This window comes from Liolophura sinensis, chromosome 9 (genome assembly GCF_032854445.1).
Source record: "Liolophura sinensis isolate JHLJ2023 chromosome 9, CUHK_Ljap_v2, whole genome shotgun sequence".
In the NCBI taxonomy this organism is placed as follows: domain Eukaryota; kingdom Metazoa; phylum Mollusca; class Polyplacophora; order Chitonida; family Chitonidae; genus Liolophura; species Liolophura sinensis.
Window position 1 is genome coordinate 29,239,476 of NC_088303.1, and position 23,915 is coordinate 29,263,390.

The 23,915-nt window shown below is 39.4% G+C and overlaps 1 protein-coding gene across 1 annotated transcript; it reads right to left on the minus strand.

Moving 5' to 3' along the window:
• Positions 1–5,262: 5,262 nt before the first annotated feature.
• Positions 5,263–22,615, minus strand: LOC135475768 (paired box protein Pax-3-B-like). Its single transcript, XM_064755707.1, has 6 exons — positions 22,563–22,615; positions 12,592–13,175; positions 9,730–10,084; positions 8,154–8,236; positions 6,893–7,138; positions 5,263–5,426 (listed from the first exon to the last, which is right to left on the minus strand). The coding sequence occupies exons 1-6, from the start codon at positions 22,613–22,615 to the stop codon at positions 5,263–5,265; spliced, it is 1,485 nt and encodes a 494-aa protein (XP_064611777.1).
• Between the last annotated feature and the right edge of the window lie 1,300 nt (positions 22,616–23,915).

Consider the following 23,915-nt stretch of genomic DNA (forward strand, 5'->3'; position numbering starts at 1 on the left):
TTTAATCCCACATTCCAGCCATATATCGTGACGACATTCATGGAGGGAAATAGTTTCTAGTTGACAATTCAGGTTCGAAATTAGCCCGTTACCTGACTGACAAACTACTTTCTGATAAGACACTAAATGGCACTTTATTTTAAGGTTTTCACGAACGAATGCACTTGTTATTAATAAGCCTATCAGTTATGTGGTGCGTCATTTGCCCAGTTAAGAATGAATACCGTCGTTCGCCAGATGTGCCCACATCCACGCACTGCACAACATATGTACTTTCCGCTATAGCGTGCGCACGTGGTCTCCAGTATATACCACGCAATAGCACAACAACACAACACAATCACAACAGCTTATAGCAGTCACCTTCGACTCAAATCTATCAATAATCAATTTAGGTCATTCTCTGCTTGTTTACATGTAAGGCTCTATTAATAATACGTCAACCCTGTGTATAGCTGTCAAGGTCATCGACTTGTTGACATGCTCCTTACAAACTGCGCAGTTCCGGTTGGTCAGTAACAGGAAATCATAACGAGCCGTGTGAACGACCAGCACTTTAGTATCGACTGTCAACACGTTCACACATATTCTCCTGGCATAAAGTTTTAAAAGTCACAATTTCGACCAGGACATGTAATTATGATTCTTATACCAGAGTTTGCTGTAAGAGCTTATATTTGTTTTTTTGTTTGTTTTTTTTTGGGGGGGGGGGGCGGGGTGAGGGGGGGATACGTAGGGAATTTTATGTAAAGGCATTGATTAGCGCAAAGTTTATATCGCGACTTTTCAAATATGTAACAGTTATTTAACTTTCTTGTCAACCACATCGGATTACTTCAATACAACTGTTTTTGGTGATCTGGGCCTGTTTTACCCAGTAGGCATATAGTCGAAACACGCACCTGTTGTAACTTCAATGATCATTCAAATATACTTTTACGCAGCCTTGTGACAGCTTTGTAAAACGTTGAAAATTCTTACTTATCCGTCTTAACACGCCATCTTACTGTCACCAGTCTCACGTGTTAAGAATTGTCCAGAAAATAAGTCGTCATCAACCTATATAGCTAAATAATTGCCGTGGATAAATAACGTTGTACACGCTTATCAGGGCCAATGTAGTCGATGATAAACTTTTGATAGCCACAATGGAAAAAACAAGACATTGTGAGCGCGCTATACATACACATTTCCAGAAAATCACAACAGTAATAACAGGGGGGAAAAAGATCGAAAAATAGCATAATGCCACAGTGGGCGCCACATTGTTCAACCTTATATATTTATGATATTTGTTACATTCTTAATAGTCTAGCTTTCAGAAATACAGATCTTTGTACTCTTTAATTCACCAACCTGTATAAACCCAATGTTTTCGAGTGTGCTACCCGTAACATGTCAAAGCTGTACGCTACAAACACACATTTCCTTTAACGCTAGCAATACATAGTTACTCGTGAATAATGGAGTTCATAATTAACACAAATTTATCGATCGCATCGAAAGCAAGCAAAGCTTTGCTTACCGACACCCTCGGCATTGTCCGGCAAAAGATAAACCAGTGGAACGTTTGGACTGACACCAAAAAGATTAAAAACGATAAAGTCTTCACATTAATATTCTGTTTTAATAATGAAGAGTAGGCACATAAGTAACTTTTGTGAAAAAAAAAACAAAAACAAAAAAAACATGATCTTATTCAACGGAGAAACGTAATTTGGAAATGGCGAAATCCCTATTTTGGCGAAATACGGATGCTGTCAGAGTGGAGGCGTCCGTTACATTTGTGCTTATTGCTACGTTATGATCTTCAGTATTCTCGCATAATGGGGCAATGTGAATTTAGAATCACTTTAAGATCACAGGACATTTGTTCCTGTGGCGTACAGCTTTAAAACTGTGAGGACATCACATGCGATAGGAACGAATTCCATATTTGTGAATACACCAATTTAGAGCGGTTTATATGGACGCTAAGCTGGGGAAAAAGCAAATCGATTTCAGAGCTATCTATAAATGTAAGCCGTATGATGTTTTCATCCAGTGGGCTTGATCACACAAAATTTCCTGCCTAAACCAACAGGAGCCAAAGACCGTGAAAACATATCGTTCTCTGCTCCTACGTTCCAGTGGTTGCGAAAAACCTCTTTGACCCAAGTAGTTCAGAAGTGTATTAGATTAGCCCGGCATTAACGTTAGTCCTGACTAAAGTGTCATTTACTTTGTATTAAGATGAGACTGGTATTAAGATTTAAGCCTGTATTAATTTAATACATTTTTGAAAAACTGGCCCCTGGTTTCCAAGTATGCCTATACAGAAACTGACGTATTAGTGGAAAGAACAAGGTCAATCACTTGGACCGACTTCTAGGCGCGCAATGTTGCCCATTGCTTGAGCCGAAACGCTCTACAATGATCTCTAATACATGGGAGATAACTTTGGAAGGGCTGTCGTCATATGGCACGGTAACTTATTTTGTTGACCATACAATTTATACATGTACGTATGTATACTTGAGGTTTTACGCCGTACTTAACAATTTTTCAGTTATATGACGACGAGGAGTCATTACGTGTGTGTACATATACTGTGTTTTCTTGTAGCAAGGCGTCCATGCCCCCAGACACGACACTCTAACCAATCTCATTATAAAGTCACCGGGCCAACCAGTCCTGTTTCCTTGTCATACCTCTGAGCGCCAAGCGAGGCAGTAGCAAGTACCATTTTTAACGTCTTTGGTATGACGCAACCCAGGTTTGATCCCGGGTCTCCTATCTCCGTGGTGGACGTTTCTAACCATTTAGGCGACCGAAGAGATTATCCATTTATAATAACGTGTCGTCTTTGAACACATACCTTGATAAGTCGCAGTTTCCTAAATTAAAAAAATAAAACGGTAAAAGCTGAACTCTGAGTCATCACTTTAGTGATGATGATATTTCATTGTGTGGACTTTATTGTGAGATTTTGTATCCTGTATGATTCTACACTTTCGACTTTTTAGATCAGACCTACATTCTGTTAGTGATGACTTAAGTAAGAAATAAAAACAGTGTTCTAGTAAGTAACTTAATGATTTAGGGGCCTATAAATGTTGTAATTATTTTCTACATAGCCACACAGGGTCTTTTTGGGATAATGGATAATCCAAAAAATAATAATAAGCGTGTCTGTATGAATTATTAAAGTAGAGCAATAATATCGTCTTGAGTATTCAAAAGCTGATGAGAAGATCTCGTTCCCCAGTAAGCGTAAAAGTGTCACAGGAAAGCAATTTGTTCGACATGCCATGCCTACAATCCACGTGTAAAGCAACACAGGCTTCCATCATATTTGGGACTTCAAACTTGCTATTTTTAGTCACATGCTATAGAAACCAGAAACATCATCAAATAAGCTATATAAGAACTGAAAAGTACTTCATCTCTATATCAAATTCGTATACAGAATTTGTAATAAATTTGTGAAACGGAACAACTTCCATTATGTTCACAACATTTAAACTAGCCATTTTAGTCCGTTGCAAAAGAATGCAGAAATTTGATCGAAATAGGCCTAGCTGTAGTTTTAACAGGAATTACAACTATAATTCATGTCCATATGAACCCAAATAACAATTCTTTTTTCTGAAGCTGTTTGATTTGTGATAACGGACGGACTGACGAACGGAGGGACGCGCAGACAGACATGACGACGTAATTCCATGGCCATAATGTGGGGATAGGATAAAGACGGCAAGACAAAACGGAAAGACGGCAAGACAAAACGGTACTCTAGACAAAGTTAATGAATCTGTTAGAGTCGTGATATTGGGCCAATCCTAGCGACGCTGTGTGTTCACGTGACTTCAGGCGCAATGCCGCGAGATTCTCGTCTAAGGCACAATTGCTCAACATGTGGCACGTTGGTGACTACAAAAGAAAATATATAAATTATAATATATCAAACCGTCAAAAATAACAAGCAAGCTAAATTAAAATAGTTAAACATGTACAAAGGTTGCGCTTTGGTCTAAATAAGGCTGTTCTAATAAGGAGCTTAAGGGAAAGAAAACACTGAAATGAAGTATTTTTCGAATATAAGACCATAAAACACTGTCCAAAAAAATAGCTCGATTCATTTTTTAAAAATTTTCCAGCAGAGTTAATTGCTTTCAAAACACCAGATTAACAGTGGTCTGTTGGGATCCAGAAGGTGTCAATGACGTCACATCTATATTTTTTTGCTTGCAATTATTTGTTTTAAGGTCCGTTAGAGCTATTGCATTCATAGCTCTGTACATAGTTTGAGCAGTATGAATCTCTAGCGGTCTTTGTGTGCTAAGTAGTAAAAAAGCCGTTTGTGGCATCACTGGTCCCAATATGGGCAGAGAATCCAAAATTTCGAATGCATTTTACTAGGTTGAACAAAATTCGAAAAAAATCAATAAAACTATTTCAGTATTTAATGGTCTTTCATATCACATACACTTTATGTTAGTGTTTTCCTTTGCCTTTAGTCTGTGCTTGATGAACAGAGGACAGAAAACCTGCAGAATACCTGACGACAGATGAGGCAGCGAGTACGTTTTCTGATCGCTGTAATTACTGTAAGGTGGCGGTGGATAAAACGCTTGTAGTGATCTTCCCATGACAGATAACTCTTGAGCGTGTCTCTGGTTCCACGGGATTGAAAGATGAACGTTTGAGCTTTGAGCAACTCCAGGGAAAGCCGTCTGAAAAAAAATTTGACAGTTATTTCCCTTGTTGGTCGCGTGGCTTTTCACGAACGCTTGTGAAATATATAATGTCATATGAAGAGAGTTTTAAATCTACCTATGTAATCTGCTCAAGGTGTAAAAAATTCAAATATCTAATTACACTCCATAAAATGTATTTTTGTAGACTCCAAAATGAGGGCGATACGTATGCAGAAAGACATTCTGTTCTTCAAATCTGTTCAGGGGCCTCCGTGTCGTAGTTGGTTAGCGCGTTAGCGCAGCGTAATAACACAGGAGACTCTCACCAAAGCGGTCGTTGTGAGTTCAAGTCCAGCCCATTCTGGCTTTCTCTCCGGCCGTAAGTGGGAAGGTATGGCAACAACCTGTCCGGTTTCCCTCCCACCATTAACATTAATCAAATAAATAAATAAGTCAATTGGTTCATGCTAATGAAAAGGAAAATTAAAAGAATGCGGTTTTAGGTTAATTACAGAAAGAGTGAAATCAACCAGTAGACTTATGGTCCTTTTTTTTAATAAAGGCATTATTTGATTTTATTCAATCAATAAACTCGATCGTAGTCAAATGTCACTTTAAGTCGTGACCCTCGATCATACCTGAGAGTGAGCTCCATGTGTGAGGAATGATCCATGAACGACGAGAACCTTGAGTCCGATCTCACGTGAGATCCAACCGACGACGCATCTGTATCACGTGACAAGGTATCTGCAAATAAACGAAACACAAGAATTGAAACTGACCATAGCTTAATTCACATGTTCCACTTTTCTTCCAAAATTCCCTAGACTGATTTTTGGTAATTTTTTTTTTCTAATTTGAGTCGTATCAATAAATGGAGTCAGAACAGCATGACACCAACAGTGATAAATAATTAGGCGTGTAGTAACTTAGTAAAACGTTCTTCACTGAATGAGGCTTCATTATGCTCGCTCGCGACAATAATTCGTGAATTCACGAATGAACTGTGTTCTCAGACAAATTCATTGCTTGCCGAATTAAATATTTGTCCATAAAGTAGTTCTTCTCACGAAATAGTTCTGTCTTGTAAATAACAATGTAAGAAGTGACTAAGAATTGTGTTTAAATTCAAACTGAAATACATGTTGAGCGCCTTAACATACTGGATAACTTAAGCTGCGTTTACCGAACACGCGGTATGCGGATTGCGGGTCGCGGCAACGGAATGCGGTATGCGAACGCGGTAAATATACCGCACTGTCTACTTATCGGTGGCGGGTATCACTTCAGGTTTCATAAGCATGGGGCCCATCTGGTCCGTCCCTTCTCAATCACGACGCAGCCGAATCCAGCGGGATGTAATCATCGCCGTTGGGGCCTTTGTGATAGCAAGGAAGAGACGTTCTAGATGAAGGCGAAGATGGGCAGTTCATCCTATTTTCAAGAGACGGAAGGAACAAGGAGCATATCACAACCTGGTACAGGAGCTGGGATTAGACGAAGATATGTTTCAACGCTACTTTCGATTCAGACGTGAGCAATTTGCCCAGCTCTTGTTCGTACTACGTGAGGATCTTGTCAAGTTCCATCGATCGACAGAAGTCCTTTGTCCAAGACAACGTTTGGCAATTTGCATAAGGTAATAAATAAACGCAAAGAGCACTTTTCACTACTTGTAATTGTTTCACTGGAATGATAGGAAACCAAATATTGACGTAAGATAGGTGCAAATGACTTAACTTTTTGACTTCACAATATTATGCCGTTAACTTAAGTAGTTTTTTGTCTAAGGCATGGCTTACAGGTAACAATGAAAACAATTAAAATCACAGCAAGTAATCAGAAACCCTTCTTGATTTAGATTCGCAACGCAACATGAGATTACTGTATGCGAAGTTGTTCTGTTCTGCACTGGTACTATTGAAAAGGCATGTGCATAGCCGCAGAAAGCAGGTCGGACGTTGCTCCAGAACACTCCGTTTTGGCTTCCGTATCCCTGTGTCCTCGTAGTGGGTAGATATCGGCGGCAGGTGCTTGTTAGCATATTGAACATTTGGAGCAAAAGGAGCAAGTTCATTTCGTGGTGGTAGAGGCGTTACTGGAATCTGTATTCCACTCTGATTTTCTGCGTTAAAAAAGACTTGTGACAATTGGAGCTTAATAAATGCTTGTGTTTCCTTTGGTAGTTCCTTCAAACGCTTGGCATAACTCACGAATAGCTAGCTCATCGGGATTAGTTTCCGTATTTCCTTGAAGTTCTTCATGATTCTTCTTGCTTTCATTAATGAAATCAGTCAGAGCTGCCTTCAATTGAAGAAGTGTCCTCTGGCTAAGTGTCGTTTTCCACTTCTCTTTGGAGTTTTTACCGACTCTTTCCAGTAGATGTGCTTGGGGTAGGCGAAACTGATGAAGCTGCTGTTTCCAGTGGCAGAGATTCACTAAAGGAGCTAACTTCAGACCTATGAAAAAAAGAATGAAAAAAAAAAGAATGTAGTCAATCTACTTATAACTATGCTATTTTTGCAGGTACCTGGTAACCGGGGAATCATATGCATCGCTCGCCTTCAGCTATCGCGTCGGTGGTCCACTACAATATCTAAGTTGGTACCAGAAGTATGCGATGCTATTTGGAAACAAAGAGATGTTGCGATGTATGTACCCAGCACCAGCGAACGACTGGAGATTGATAGCAGCTAACTTTTGGGAGAATTGGCAATTCCCACACTGCTTAGATGCACTAGATGGGAAACATGTGGTTATGATGAAGCCTTGGAAATCGGGGTCTCTATATTTTAATTATAAAGGGACTTGCTCTATCGTTCTAATGCCCTTGTTGATGCTAACCTTAAGTTCATTGCAATTAATACAGGTTGGTTGGGTAGAAATAGCGACGGAGGAAGCTTTGCCCGAAGTAACATGGGACAACGTTTCGCTAATGGGACATTCAATTTTCCATCTAGCTCTGTGATACCGGGTTTTGAAAGTCTTGGTCCTTTAACATATGTTGCGGTGGGAGATGAGGCGTTCCTCTACTTCCAAACTTAATGCGCCCTTTCCCTGGTAAAGATAACTCTCTGGAAAAGCAAATATTCAACTATAGACTAAGTCGAGCTCGCAGAATAGTTGAAAATGCATTTGGTATTTTGGCCGCTCGATGGAGGGTATTTCACACGAAAATCACCCTGCACCCATCCATGCCAATTCCGTCGTCAAAGCTGCATGTGTACTGCATAACATGTTGCAGAGGACAAGTACTCCAGGCCCAATTGACTCAGCTGATGGAAGAAATGGCAGAAATGGACGCCATCGATGGGCCTCGCTCCTTTGTCACGTATGGGAAACAGGGCCAGTGAAGAAGCAATTTCTGTTCGTAATACCTTCAAGGATTTCTTCATGAGAGATAAATCGCTTCCATGCAGAGACAACACGTGTTGAGAGGTTCTTTTGATGCTGATAACAATTGATGATACGTACCTGTTATCTTCATTAACACTCTGTGTACCAGCGTACGGATCGTTGTCGTCCGTTTCTCAATATCAGGAACATTAGTGTCGGCCCTGGAAAGAAACAAAGAATGGTGTGTTGTCGTTTCAAATGATTTTTCTTTTAGAAAGAACCTTGCAGTATTGCAGACTCGAACACAAACACTGATATAAACAAGACTTGTTGGGTCCTGAAAGTGCATGCATCTCTTGCTTGGATCAGAATCAGCAACACTTCTTCCTGCCAAAGTACATTGTGTTATTCATTTGAAAGTATAGGCCTAGACAATGACCAAGTTGTTTTATTTGTGAACTTACTCATTTTCAGCTATGTATGGTTCCAGAAACGACAGAATATCAAAGAACTTCCATTTTATGGACTTTTTTTAGCTGCGTCACCCACTTTTCTTTTCTTTCAGAAGTCTGCGTTGCTTCAGGGTAGCTATCTCGCAAGTTTTTCCATTTTCCTCGCCATGCCTTTCCTGTAATAATAAACAAAGGCCTTTTCTAGCCCTAGCACTTTTAAATAAGTAATACAATCATGTGCAAATGCGCAGATATCAACTCAAACATGATTGTTTGTTTGTTTGTTTGATTGGTGTTTATAGCCATACTTAAGAATCTTTCACTTATATGAAGGGCTTGCCAGCTTACGGGTTGAGCAAGCCGGAGTACCCGGAGAGAACCACCGACCTTTGTTGTGTGCTGGCCACTCTTTCACATATGTCATACATCCAGTTCCACACACAGAGCGCAACCCAGGAGTACATCACAGTGGTGAAAGGCAAGTGATTTCCAGCGAATGTATCACTGCTTTTTTGCAGATGTACAAGCGTTGTCAATCACTTAGCCACCAAGGCCCCATAACAGTGTGAGCGAAAGAATCATTACAATTCTCTGACCGAGGCTGGATTTGAGCCCGAGCTTCGTATGTCCGAACAGCTGAAAGACGTGCACCTTTAGCTACGCGGCCACGACCGGCTCCAAACTCAAACATGAAGCTCATCATCTAGTCCTTCCACTTTCAACGTTTTTGCTATGCTCTCCCAGGCATTACTCATCTTCTGCCCATCCATATGACTGTCGTCCTTGGCATCGTAGTTGAAAGGCCGTTCCCTGACGAGTCCGACCAAACGTTCGATTGCATCGTCGGGAAGTTGTTTCCCTCTCGGCATTTTAGCTGTATGAGCGCAACTTCGCACGCAGGACTGCATGGAAACAATAAAAGAAAGTTCGGATAATTGCTGCACGTGGACTCTAAACCGTTACGGTATATTATACCTCGCGGAAAGATCGCTACACCGACCGATCGGTTTTACCGCGTACTGCTTGCCGCGACCGACTCGCATAACGCATACCGCGTACCGCGTACGGCGGTCCGGTAAACGGATTTAGGGAAATGGCTTGGAGTGAAAAAATCTCTATACCGCATTCCGTTGCCGCGTCCCGCGATACGCATACCGCGTGTTCGGTAAACGCAGCTTTAGTCTACTTACATCAACCAGTCCAATGAATGCTTTCACCAAATAAATGGCTGTATGCCGTATTTATACTTTTTTTGCACTTGCCTTGTGACAACAAACGACAATCCGCTGTCGGGAAGCATGCACGAGCCACCCGAAGTTGAAAATGTCTGTTGACCAACACAAAGTGTGTTGTTACCAAGGTAACTAGCCATTGAATATCCAGGTAGTTGGCTAGAACCAATTTGTTTCCGCCATCTTGCCCGTCTGTTGCTGAACCAAACCTGAACTCTGGCCTCTGTGAGTTTTGTTCTTTGGGCCAATTCTTCTCTCGTATAGATATCCGGATATTGCGTACGTTCGAAAGCTGTCTCTAATGTGCTCAGCTGCTCCGCTGAAAAAGTAGTCCGACTTCTCCGTACTTTTCGGTTGACACGATACTTGTGTTCAACCGCTTGACCTTGGAAGGGAAAACAGTACATATGACCAAAGTTAAAATGTATGAGTAATCTTTGAAAACATTGATAACTTAGGTCCAAAGTTTATCTGGATTACATGCTTTCAGCATGTTTCCGGAATCACCATAAATGTATATATGTTAGGCTACAACCGAATGGTCACTAATCTATATAGAAGCAATTGTTCTTAATTTGTCGCTTCATCATTTTCTTTTTTTCCCTTGTAAAGTGTTTTGGAGAGTAAAGTGCTTATTCATTCTGAAATTGGAAATACCGGGTGTTGTAGCATGCATCTAATGACGAAATATAAGCGTATAAAGGTACAAATTAATCATATGCTTCCATATTAACAGTTAACAATAATGTTACCGAACTACAAAAAGGAGTATTTAAAATGGATTTAAGTGTTGCAAGAAGGCTAACCATATAAAATTTTTAACCTCTTTTTGAAATAATTGTTTTCCAGAGGTAATTTAAGAACAAAAAATGACGTCACACAGGTCAGCTACGATCACAACCGCAATTGTCCAGAGAGCAGATTGCTGGAACCCGATACGAGGAACTAACAAGGTTATTTGTATGATAATAGACCTAGATTGTCTGAGTACCATAAAATCTGTTGACCCCTGCTGTAACCGGATACACCACGGTGACCCCGCGGGGTCGGGACATGATCTAGCATAGAGTGGAGAACACCTGACCCCCAGACGAGCCGTGTAATCAAGTCCTTGTCCACATTACCTGGGCAATGGTATTTCCTGGTCTTTAACGTCAGGCATTGTTTTATAGCAACCTTCCTTTTGGGTTCGTCTAGAAACTGGTGCTACTAGTACTTGATAAGATGTTACACGTTGATAGTCATGAATTATCAATACTTCCATCCCTTTACATGGACTTTTTCATGAGAATTAACACGTTCTTCGCGTTATTTTACTGAATATTTTTAAATAAATTAATCAATTGGATACATTATCCCTCCTACATTTCCTTATATTTGTTTATTTCATTGGTGTTTTACGTCGTACTCTAGAATATTTCACTTATAAGACGGCGGTCCGCATTATGATGTGAGGAAACCAGTGTCTCAGTGCCCGGTAGAAACCCAAGGCCATCTGCTGGTTGATGGAAGATCTTTCCAACCACGGTCGGAGAGGAAGCCAGTATGAGCTGGATTCAAAGCGACCGTATTGGTAGGAGGGTCTTAAGTCATTGCGCCCCACTGGCACGCTAAAACTACCTTATAAAACCCAAGTATACTGCATATTAAACCGTGTAATTCGTTCAAGTTGAAACTACTGTGGTACAAACCGCAAGCTGACTGTTTTGAGAAAATACAGTTACACACAGATTTTTTTTAAGGCTACACTGGTAAGTGCATGAGATATCATTCAAGGCAATTCCAAGTGGCATCCATTTACAGAATAACTTCGCATACGGGTATATAACATAAAAGTAAATCATAATATGACGAGAATTTGACTTCAAATAAAGCATATCTCATCAGAAAGCCTGTCACAGGGAGTTATAATATAAAGACTCATGGTTATCAGGCACTTCAGAAACCACAGCCCTTGGCGAATGGGATGTTGACAACTGTGGGAACTGGTATAAAGCGTTGCATTATACCAAAAAGCTTGAAAACTCTTATTAGAACTAAAGGCTGATATACAGATTAAATGAACGTTGCTTCGTTCCTGATTTCCCAAATGTTTTAAGTAAAGCAAAGTTGAATGTAAACTTCATGAAACACTGACAGAAATGAATGCATTGCAACACCAAAATCTTGAGCCCTGTGTGCTTGTTAAGCACCACATAATACTTTCTTTACTATGAATACTGTTTAATGGTTACTGGATATTACCGACAACCAAAGTAGATCACGTTTCATTCACTCAAATATTTGTCTGTACGATGTTTTATTTGGTCAATGCAAAACTTTCGAACAAGATCTGAGTGGCCATTAAATGAACCTGGACCCAATATGTCAACATCGAGCTTAAAGGATATTGGAGGGATTTTACACACAACTCGAAGAGTTAAAGAAATTGGGATAAAGAAATTAATAATGGCAAGTTTAGCTGCCTGTATATGATGGCCACGGACAGTGAATTTCGCCACTCCTATTGTGGTGTCTTTGTATGTTCTTACATTCTTTTGGATGACTCTTGGAGTCCAGCAGTTTGGCTTTCAAAACAGCATGTCACTCGTGGAAAAGTTCATCAGTAACATGCCAAAAGTGCAGTTGTTTATGACTGGCCCTCTAAATTCCTCCGTGAATAAAAACTGACAGCCGCTTCGAAGAGAAAAAATCGTGAATACGCCCTTAAATACAATCAAGTAAATAAATAAATTTAGTCTTTTCGTATAAGGGTTGCGGACGACAGGGTGAAGAGGAAGTCATGAAAAACTATTTCACTGAAAAATGATACCAACAATTTTGGTTGAAATATGGACTTAATATTACGTGTCATGGTATGCTGTTCTGCATAAAATTAACTTTTACCTTCACGGTTTGTCTCCTCCTTGCCTTGCATGGAATTTGTCTCTGTCATGATCTCAGTATCACTTTCATCAGACGGACATCTTTGAGACACATCCGGGGAAATGCCCAAGTCAAGGTCCGAGCAAAGTCGTCCGGTTTTCGACCGAAGAACTCTGCTGATGGAACTGACACTGGGAATAGTGCTAGCATCACAAACTCCGTCTTTTAACAAACGGTCACGGATCTCCCAACTGAAGATTCCTGGCTGAGCCCGCTTGTACGCTTCAATCTTGTCTTCAACTTCCGGTGTGGCGACCCTCGGCTTGCTACCGCCAATCATGCCCGGACAAACATTTCCGGTCTCTTGATACCTGAGCAGAATCTTACTGACACAGCCGTGCGAGACCCGCAGTTGACGACTGATGACACAAGGTCTCACTCCACGGGCAGCTAGCTCCACGATCTTAAGGCGGAGATGGGTGGGCAGGGGGCGACCGTTAATGAACAACCCTCCGAGTTGGTTCACTCGGCCCTGTCCTGAAATCAGACGTTGAGAACACGTTGAACTAACGCCAAAGATGACGATAGCAGCCGACTTCCGCCGAAATTGGCTTTATATAATAGTATATTATCCGTTTACACTTTGTCCTTAAAAAACAATGCTTGGTATGAGAATAATCCGAAGAACAGGTAGATTATTGATGCTGTCCCTGGTTATTTTCCAGCCTGGTTCCTTTTCTAGCTTCATGCTCCTGTACAGAACATGGGTTCGAGCTCTTAACTTTGTTGACCAGTTTCTTATTGGGATCAAAGCGTCGCTCAATAAATTATATTTGAAGGCTTGATTATAGAGGGTTCACTCCACTCATGTGACCCGATTACTCTACTAATTATGACAATCAAATCTCGCTATTTTAAATCCCTTTTCTCAATTACGCCAGATTTAATAAATTGCTCTGTGCAGATACCGGTATAAACAGTTTTGAAACAGACCCTATGAAATAGGCCTACACAGAGAATGCTGTGAAACTTAAACCAAATGAGAAAAGGTATAACCGCTTTTCTTTAAATAATATATGGAGTAAATAACTCTAACAGAAGTATTTTTCTGGATAGGTTTGTGCTGTTTGGGTTACGTACACTTCAAATTCCTTTCACAAAAGAGTTAAACTAAAAAGGGCATGTAGATACATATGCGTGTTGTTTTTTTCATTTGTTTGGGTGGGAGATTTATAATATCTAATGTGAATATGCGTTTAAAGAGGAAAAGTCCATAGCGTAAAAGAACGTATTTTAAACACAATGAAATCATATTTTCATTTTTTCGGTGACGTGAACATTCAGAATATTTTATAGTATGTAAACCGAATGGATTTCTTTTAAATAACAAATCTATATATAAAAGTAAAATACGTTTAAACATGGCATTAAACCAAAATAAAGTAATTAACTAAAGTTTATAAGGTTTTTGGGGGATGATATTTAAATTCATTTACATTTCAGCTATTTAGATAGATATATAGTTTCGCTATCAAGCTGTAGCTGTTAAAAGTCATTAAGTAAAATATTTGCGTTTAACATTATTGACGCCATGACGCTCGTACATAGCTTGCTTTTCATCATGCAGTATTTGTATGCCCAGGCTTCGTTCTATCGTTGTTCATCACGTGACACAGTTGATATTTTATGCAGTGGAATCTGATGTCTAGAAATGTAAATAATTTTTTTGCTATTTTTTCAAAAAGAATGACAAATTATTATATTGTTTCATACTTCCATATACCAATGTTTGGCATAACTCGGCTCGACTGATAATTCATTATATTGATAAGAATTTTTTCATTACATTTTTCATCGTATTGTCTGCATTAACCACTTTAATTAGAAAAACTGCATATTTTATAGGTTAAGGTACGTGTAAAATTACAAGAACAAATTTCCCCAATCTGCTCTTTTATACATAGTTATACCAGAATATGTTTGTTTACTCCGCTTTGTTTGAATGAATGAATGATTATGGTTTAACGCCACATCGGCAATATTTCAGCCATATCGTGGCGAGCGCTTTGTTTGATAAATTTTGTTAAATTTTTTAAATATTGGCACATTGATTTGTAGATACAGTTTTCCATGGTCCTGTTTTGTTACACTTATGCACTATTTTTTTGAAATTCACCTTTCATCTTTAAAAATTGCTGAATATCTCATTAGCGTAACAAGATGCACTTCCATGTATTGGCAACAGTGTTACTCTTTTGGAAAGATATTCCGCCCAATATTGGTACAACTTTCGCTTTTTACAGGCATCCTTATTCTGTGTCGACTAATAAAATTATACTTTTTGTGAAGCCATTGAATTGGCAAATCCAACAAGTGTTGTTTTGTCTCCAAAATCAAATTAAAAACTGAAAGCTGCTCTTTTATATGCGAAAAGATTGAGGAATAAGGGTACCAAAGCAAACGAGTCATTCAAACAGGTTTTTTTTGTTTATTTACTTATTTGATTTGTGTTTTACGGCGTACTCAATAATGTTTCACTTATACAACGGCGGCCAGCATTACAGTGGGAGGACACCGGGCAGAGCCCAGGAGAAACCCACGACCATCCACAGATTGCAAATATATTTGATTGGTGTTTTACGCCGTACTCAAGAATATTTCAATTATACTACGGCGGCCAGCATTATGGTGGGTGGAAACCGGGCAGAGCCCACGACCATCCGCGGGTTGCTGGAAGACCTTCCCACTTACGGCCGGAGAGGAAGCCAGCATGAGCTGGACTTGAACTCATAGCGACCGCATTGGTGAGAGACTCCTGGGTCATTACGCTGCGCTATCGCGCTAACCAACTGAGCCACGGAGGTCCCCGCAAACATATTTAGCTTAGCAGGGTAGATACATATCATTAACTTATTCAAATACAGTACGATACGATTGTAAAATAGGGAATTTTTTGAAAATACATTTAGACATAAAGGACAAATGTTACTTTGAATTTAAGAATAATATTGTCCTGTTTTAATACGCATGAGCAATAACTGAATTTTAGGGTGATTGTACATTTTTTGATTTAATTTTTACAATGATGCCATTCAAATGAATTGATGTTGATCAGTAAACTGGTCAAGTGTATACACAAACATGAACTAAAATAAAAAGATTATGGACCTTTAGTGAAAAACAAACAGTAGGTAAAACAATAAGGGACAATTAAAACATAATTAGCAAAATGGCCCGCCTACAACAAAACTTTTGCAGGAATTAAAAATATCTGGGCAAAATTACACGATAACAAAAATTTGCAGGGGTCATGAATAAAGGACTCACACATATGTAAATAAAATACTTTCTTCTGAAATATTTATATGACCATGAAAAAAAAAAGAATTCTACCAACCAACCTTTAATGTAGGCATCAGATTCCATACTGGAACACCCCGACCCACACCACTCCATGGATTGTCTGCATCCGAGCGCGTAATCCGATTAAGTGAACGTCTGAATTGGCGAAACTGTAAAACGTTCATCTACCTGCTGTTTACAAGTTTACGTCTTAATTAACCGCTTAGGTAGAAATCTACGTGGGTATACGTTTCTGCACTAGACATTGGTTCGCTTTCAAGCAGTGCTCGTGGTTATCGAATTTAGTTATACTTTTATCGTATAAGAAGCGATCAGAAAATAGGACGACGTTGAACACCGTGAACCGGGGACCACGACAGACAGTATAACTCTGGAAGAGGTAATTTGTTCCGTGAGATTTCGGTTGGGTTAGAGAGGCAATCCGAAACCCCATGAGACAGATTAACCTTAAGGGATATTAAACGTGTGAGAGTGAATATTCGCTGGTGTCAAATCTCGACCTGAGTTAAATGCAAACACACTTCTTTTACCTGTCCGGATCATGAATAAAAGATGAGGCAATGAAGACAAAGGAAACGTCTGAGGTGTGCGTAAGAGAGGAGAAGAAACGTCATCGGAATGTGAATATAGACAAGAGTGACCTAAGTCGTATAAATGAAAAACCGTTTCTATATACATGTAATATTTGATATGAAATTAAGTGCTATAGATTTTGTAACTTCTTACTAACATGGAATTTCATTGAAGTATTAAGGCTAGATTTGAGAGTATAGGTAAAAAGTTGAATGCTCCGATGAGGTGAATAGGCATAAAAAAAACAAGGCAAGCTTCTCAGATTTTTGCATCGTTATATTCCAACTGCAGTTTCGAACTTCCGTTCTCATCATGGATACTGTGAGAGTTTACATATATATATTTAAAAGGTGTGTGACTGAGTTAAAGCTGAGTTATATGAGAAAGAGTGAGTTGGTGAGAAACGCGAAGTTTGTGAATTCATAAAGATTACCAGGCGATGTGTCAGTGACAGAATGAGTTTGATAGTGAGATGGTGAGGCAACGCTGGTGAGTTATGGAGGGGGTGAGTTGAATTAAGCTGATATAACGAGAGGGTGCGTCACTGTAAACAGATATAGTGAGAGGGTGTCAGTGGTGGATAAAGGCAGATTGAGGCATGGAGTTTGTGTGACCTGCATATGGGTCTTAGTCAATGCCTCAGGTTCGAGACATCGATACACAGATCAAAAGCTGGTGTCTTTCTCGATACACTTTACTTTGTCTTTCAGTGTAATATGGTACATTGTGCCTTTTCCCGCACAATGTACCCTTTCTAAACCGGACTGGCCATTGGACCATTGTAGGCGTTGTATGAATGAACACGACACAGTTTGGGCAGAATAGCTTTGGGCGGGAAGGGACAGATAGTTGCCAATTTACGATTTAAAAGCGAGAAAATTAAATACTTTTATGTTTTTATTAAAATTATAATTTTATTGATTGGATTTAATCATGGAACCATTCTGAAAATTGAAAACGAAAACCTTTTTTAGTTCAAATTCACACATTTCCTTTTTCCAATATTACCACTGAAACGAGCATTTGCAGTTATGTAACTAACTGCAGTCAAGTTCTAGCCTACTCTTACCTGTGTGATTTTTATGTTACGTAAACATCTCTTGTCGGATAACCGATCCCATCCTCCACACCCCACCCCCACCATCAGAGAAGACTGTGATGACAACAGAAGTGTTCACCCAGACACCTCCAACTGCGACGGCAACAGACGAGCATTGATAGGGTCACGTGACCCACATGTAAATTTTCACCAGAGACTAGATGTTTCAGTTATACAACGTCCTCAGCATTTAGTCTACAACACTTAAATCGCGCTAGACTCAACCATGTGGCCTCATTGATCAATACCTTGTTAACGTCCTGCAGAATTCATTGATGACTGTAACCAGTAACCACTGTGTATAAAGATATGGTCGTGCAGATACACTGAGTGGGATTTCTCAATATGTTTCTGACTGCTTTACACTGGGCATAATGAAGAGTCCGCTTTCGTCACGCAAGGAATAATTTAAAGTGCACACGGGCACATTTTATAAGTTTTTTTTCTGCTAATTTAAACCTTTATATTAATCTTTCTGATTCTGATTTTAATTCTTTAAATCTTCAATTCTGGAAATCCACACAGATGCACTGAAAAATATTTTATTAAAAATTACGCAGTGTAACAGCTTTTTATGACTGCCATTTTATACCATTGTGCTTATAATTATCAGATATTATAATTAATACAAAAATTATAATCAGTTTCAAACAATATACATGTATGCTGTGAGACATATATACATACATGAATATGTGTTGAAAAGGCAGGTGTTTGAATCGGGGCTGTCGTCGGTGAGTCCACATTCGCAGACATGTTTACATTGTTTATTGTTTACCATTAAACAGATCAGTTCTTCGTAGACTAGACTGGTGTAAAGTGTCTAAAGAATCTAATAAAAAAAACATGCTCGTTAACTAAACCGCAAGTTTTGCAAGTTTTAAAAATAATTGTGGCCCTTTTTCTTGTTGTACAAAGAAAACCTGCATGGAAGACATGAGGCTAAGGGGTATGAATAATTTTCCATTAATAATAATATGACTTGGAAAGAAGAGTTACTGTGGCAACTCCAACTAAAGACACAATTAAGACGATACATGATTAAATATTTGAAAAATCATTCTTGAAAATGGTTAATTGAAAAGTTGTACAGGTATATTTAAATCACTTTGAACGAAAAAAGTCATTCTTTAAAAAGCTTCAAATAAAACCGAAGAATTGAATCAAGTATGTCGTCGGATGATTTATTGGAGTTGCCACAATGTTCTACTTTATGGAGATGGAATCATTCTTCGTTGTCCATTAACAGCCATCTTATAATTGAAATAATCTAGAGTTTGGTTTGAAACCCAAATGGGATAAAGAAATATAGCTGAGCATGCAGCATGTTAGGGAAATCAAAGAAACTGACAATTCCATTATGATGTCTAAAAACAGATTTTCTCTCCTTACATTTGCAGTGTGTACACGTAGTCTTAAAACGACAGTTGACGGTGCACCGTTGTAGTGTTGTTCTCGTCCAGTCATATAAGCATTTTGCCAATCTGAGAGACACCCCCCAAAAAACAACGATTGTGTCATTCTTGCAGTGTTTGACTTCTGTCTGCAGGGATATTAAGATTCGCTGAAGAAATCCATATGTACCTGTTACCTGTAGGTTGTGTGATGGGGATGGGGTAAAGCGGTGGCAGGTAGGTGGATGATAGTGTAAGGATACCACACACTAGGTAAATGTGCATCAAATCAACCTGCAGTCACAAAACATTAAAAACAGGCATCTCTGATGCAACACTGGCTGCTGTTTTGGGTATAGACTTGAAGTGGACAAGGTAAATTTTCCTCCTTAAACTTAAAAATAAACCACTATAGGCATGTAGTTGTCATTGCATGTGTGTTTTCATTCGTCTGACAAGTTACATGTGCACTCACACATTATGTACGGCGATGGAACAAAAATGATCAATTTCAAGTATCTAGCATACATGTAAGTGTGATCTGTTGGAATATTGCCCTTGTGAAAATGAGTCTCTGCCCCACCAGATGTCTGTTTCTCCAACAGAACATAGTACGCTGTTCCTGCGACATCTCAAGCAGTTTTTGTTGTAGTATCTGGCCCAGTGTGGCATCCACCTCCCTTGGCAGCTGGGATTTTTTTGTTTTTGTTTTTGATTTTGTTTCCAATGTCCTCACACACAAGTTGAGAAAATAGACAGCTACACATGGCTTTCACATCCTAGTTCAATACCTATTGAGCTTTCTTCTTGGTTTCCCTCTTTAGACCTTGTCTCCCAATCATGGCTTCAGTGAACTTTGCCTGGTTTATGCATATATTGAACTGGGATCTACCTAGGTGAGTGGGGACTGCTAGCCGTTCAGCTTCCTCAAAGGCCTGACCAATCGGATGCAGTCCTCCACTCCCTTGGCCGACCTAGAATCCCCGTCATTGGTCAGGTACTACGCCATGACATATACCCCCACCAGCCTCCCCCCCCCCCCCTTCCAGGGGAAACGTCACAGGTTTTTCATATATGTACGGACAGTTTAAATGTCCATTCCTCATGCCCACCCAGGAACACCCAGTGTGGAACCTGATTACGGATGTAATTTCTCACTGATTATTTGAGGATTTCTGTGTTTTTACAGGTTAAAAAGTATAACTTTTCCCCCTTTTCTTGTGTCCCTTCAGCATGTCTCGGGAGGGTTGCCTTGCTGACAGTCTGAATGACCAATGTGCATGTACCGTGTGGCTTTCTTTTTGTGAGTAGCAAATTCATATTTCTCCCCTCCGTTTATCTCTTATAGATGCCAGTGTCACACTTTTGTGTTTGTTATGTGGAAAGTACTAATTTAGTCTGAGGCAACAACACAAGTGGTGGGATTCTTTTGCACTGTGAGTTGAGGTAAGCCAGCCAACCAATGACAGCCATGGGGGAGGCGGGGAAGGGGGGAGCGGGTGTTCTTTTAAAGGGTTTTATCATGTAAATCACTATGTAAAAGGGATACCAGTCTTTTCTTAAGCCCTATCCATGGAAACTGTGTCTATGAGCATTTCTGTATCAATTTGGATACATATGTTTACTTTAATGGTGATCAAAATGTACTTTTCTGGAATTTTGAAAATCCGCTTTGCTACCCCCTGTATCATTGTAAGTCAAATTTTGCACAAAGTTGCTAAAAGGCATGTTCTATATTTTGTAAGTGAATTGTCAAATGAATTACCTATCATTACCTATCTTGCAGATATACATGCCAGCTTTGCAAAACATTTGATCTGGTTGAGATATTTTGAACGGTATGTGCACTACAGAGCTTTGAACTTCGTGCTTGAGAACGGACAAACAGACACATTTCCAAGATAGGGGTACCCCAAGTTAAATTCCCCCTACTCAAAAGTTTTTGCATGTATCAAGCCCTAACTTTGTGTGTGAGGTTTAGAGGTAGTAGGAATTATATGGTGCAAAAATTATTGATTTTGAAAAAAGTTGGCTGGTGTGATAGGACACAGACCCCCATTACAACTTCCGTTTTTCGGTATTACGATTGTAATTCTGTGTATTATAGGGTGTAAAGTTGTCAGTAAACCAGCCTGTCAGTTTTAGTGTACAAGTGCATGCTTGGTATCAAAGTGATGGAAACAGTCTAAGCTTTGGACTGGTATGAGTTTTAATGATGAAAGTTTGAAATTCTGGACGAGCTCCTCTCAGCTGCGGCATAGAAAGGTCCAGATTTTGACGGCCAACCTATGTTAAGAGTTTTTATGGCTTCTTTCTCACAGGCTGGGCTAGGTATGCACCAAAGCTTATTGGCCACGGAATGTTTGGGACTGAGCTACAGTGCTAAACGTTAACATTGTCGCTCATGGAAAATTAATGGGTGTCCGTGGCCGTATGGTGAGATAAGGCCCGATGTCTCACACCTTTGAAGGTGTGTATCACTTTATGACTTTGCATGCATCTCTCTGTTTGTAAATCACTCAAGAGATAAGTCTGATATGACAGCGTATCTCAAGAGTAAAACTGGTGGGGAAGAATGACATTTCTGCACCAAAGACTTTGCAGCTGTTGTTAGATACTTTTAAATCAACATCAATATACAATAAAACCAACCATGGAATACTGTCTTAAATATGAAATATCACGTTTAGAAAATACTCATCTCTTCATTGTAATGGTCAGCCTACAACGACACAACGATGCAAGCAAGATTATGGATTGATATATTGACTGACTGACTACATGATTGATTAATTAGTGGCGTTTATCGGTGCTCTCCAGAATGATGATGGTGAGAAAGCCACTGGCAGACTTTCCGACATGTAACGTAGAGATGTAAATGGATAGCGCTATGCTATACTTTTGGAAGCCAAATGATTTCCAACAAACTTTATATATACCAAAAGGAAACGGTGAGATGAGCGCTGCCTACTGCTTGCTACACTGAACGCCCCAAATTGGTCGACGAAATTGAAAGCAAGACAATATCTGGAAAAACTCCTTCCATGGTTGTGATAGAATCGTAATGTTTATGGCTTTCTTTGTTATACTGACTGTTTTCTAAGTTTAAGAATTAAGACCGGGGTTTTTAACAAATCAGTTTTAGAGAAATACAATGGTATTCCAAGAAGCGGACATAGTTAAGCATTCGTCAAGTATACTTCTTAAATAGAACCAATTAGTCACAGCCTGTCACCTTAATCAACTGTCACAAACCTGGCATGACATCATACAGAATTTGTCCAAAATGGAAAATACGGGACTTATAATAATATACACTGGCACGTCGTTTAACCGGTTTTGTTCGATGTCGCGTGCAAACATTGTGAGTTCGCACAAGGATGTCGGTTCGTAACAGGGATAGAGAAGTGCATGTGCGTATGCTTGCGGTTTTACGTCGTATTTTTCAGTTATGTGATGACAAGGAGTTGTTAGGTGCTTGTTACCAGAGTGCTACTGCCACAAAGACACCAGACATGACACCCTACCCAGTCACATTGAACTAACACCGTGCCAACCAGCCCTGTTACCTTGCTCTAATCTCTAAGCGCTGAGTGCCAAGCGAGGCAGCAGTAAGTAGCATTTTAAAGTTTTTGGTATGACTCGATCCAGGTTTGATCCAGATCTCCCCGACTTCGAGATGGACGCTCTAATCATAAGGCCACCGAAGCGGTGAAGACAGAAGTATCTTTGATGTTAAACCTTTTTACACTCATATTACCAGATCCACAATAAAACATGTGTGTCTACGAGACCCTTCATCAGCTGTTTCAAAGCTTATTAAAATACTGATGCTTGTTGACGGTATTCATAGGCCTATGTCCCCCAATGTTTTCTCGCTTGTATGTTTAGCGACTTTGTCGGATTGGGTAGTGGGGGTAAATATGGGAATCTATAGGTGCGTCTAATCTCTTAATTCAATAGTCTAATAATATTCTGACTAAATTTAGTACATATATATAACCACTCAACAAACTAAGATTGGATTAAGATTGAAACTAGATACTGCGCTAGGTGTCTACAAACAACACATGACACCCCCACACCCCACGACCCCAAACCCCTTTGTAGCATTAGGGAACATTACGATGTACACTCACACATACTGTGTCGTTCAGGCCTACTCACAGTATAATACTCAAACCCAATGCAAACATGCTCAAGTCCAAAATCTGTAATAAGTGGTAAAATGAAAAAAAAAAGGAAAACATTGTTCTTCAAACATAAGTCAAATTATGACAATAAACGGCAATTATGACAATAGCGGCATAATGCGTATCAAACTTGAACAGTCTTTTTCTTAGATATGCTGCCCACGAGATTACGCCTCATACAGTCGGGCACGCACTGGGGACATTTGTATATCAAGATGCTTCATTCGCACAATGACATATTAAGACTACCATTCGACTGAAATATCGTTAGTCCTTGTACCTTCATCGACAAATTTCTTTAGAATTTTTTGTTTTTAAATACTTCTCTTCATTCTCGTCAATTTGTATCTGACTAACATATGTTGAGGGATGAAAAGAATTTAAAGTCTGCAATTAAATATCATTAAAGGCGTAGAGCAGACAGAGTATAACTGGTGAGATATGGCCTTTAGTCAATTTATCTCATGACAACTGACTGAGAATGATGAGTGATGAAATGAAATAAGTTTGCAATAAAACATAGATTTCGGCTGAATAAGAACCTTCATCGAAGAAATGCGTCTCATCATCCATATCAAGGTGAAGTATTTGCATTTAATAGGCTGATAAAGTTTACAACAAAATACAGACAAGAACGAAACATTGTTTTATATTTTTAGCCCTATGTATAGGCTAAAATCAAAATCATTATTAACGCCGATATGTCAAATACAGCCAGGGAGTATAGGG

Coding starts and splice junctions, on each gene's coding strand:
- LOC135475768 (XM_064755707.1), bottom strand. CDS start 22,615: ATGCTACTTACTGCTGCCTCGCTTGGCACTCAGCGCTTAGAGATTAGA. Junction 13,176..22,562: donor CGCTTAGAGATTAGAGCAAG/GTAACAGGGCTG, acceptor TATTATATAAAG/CCAATTTCGGCGGAAGTCGG. Junction 5,427..6,892: donor TCCCGATGAGCTAGCTATTC/GTGAGTTATGCC, acceptor GTTTATTTGCAG/ATACCTTGTCACGTGATACA.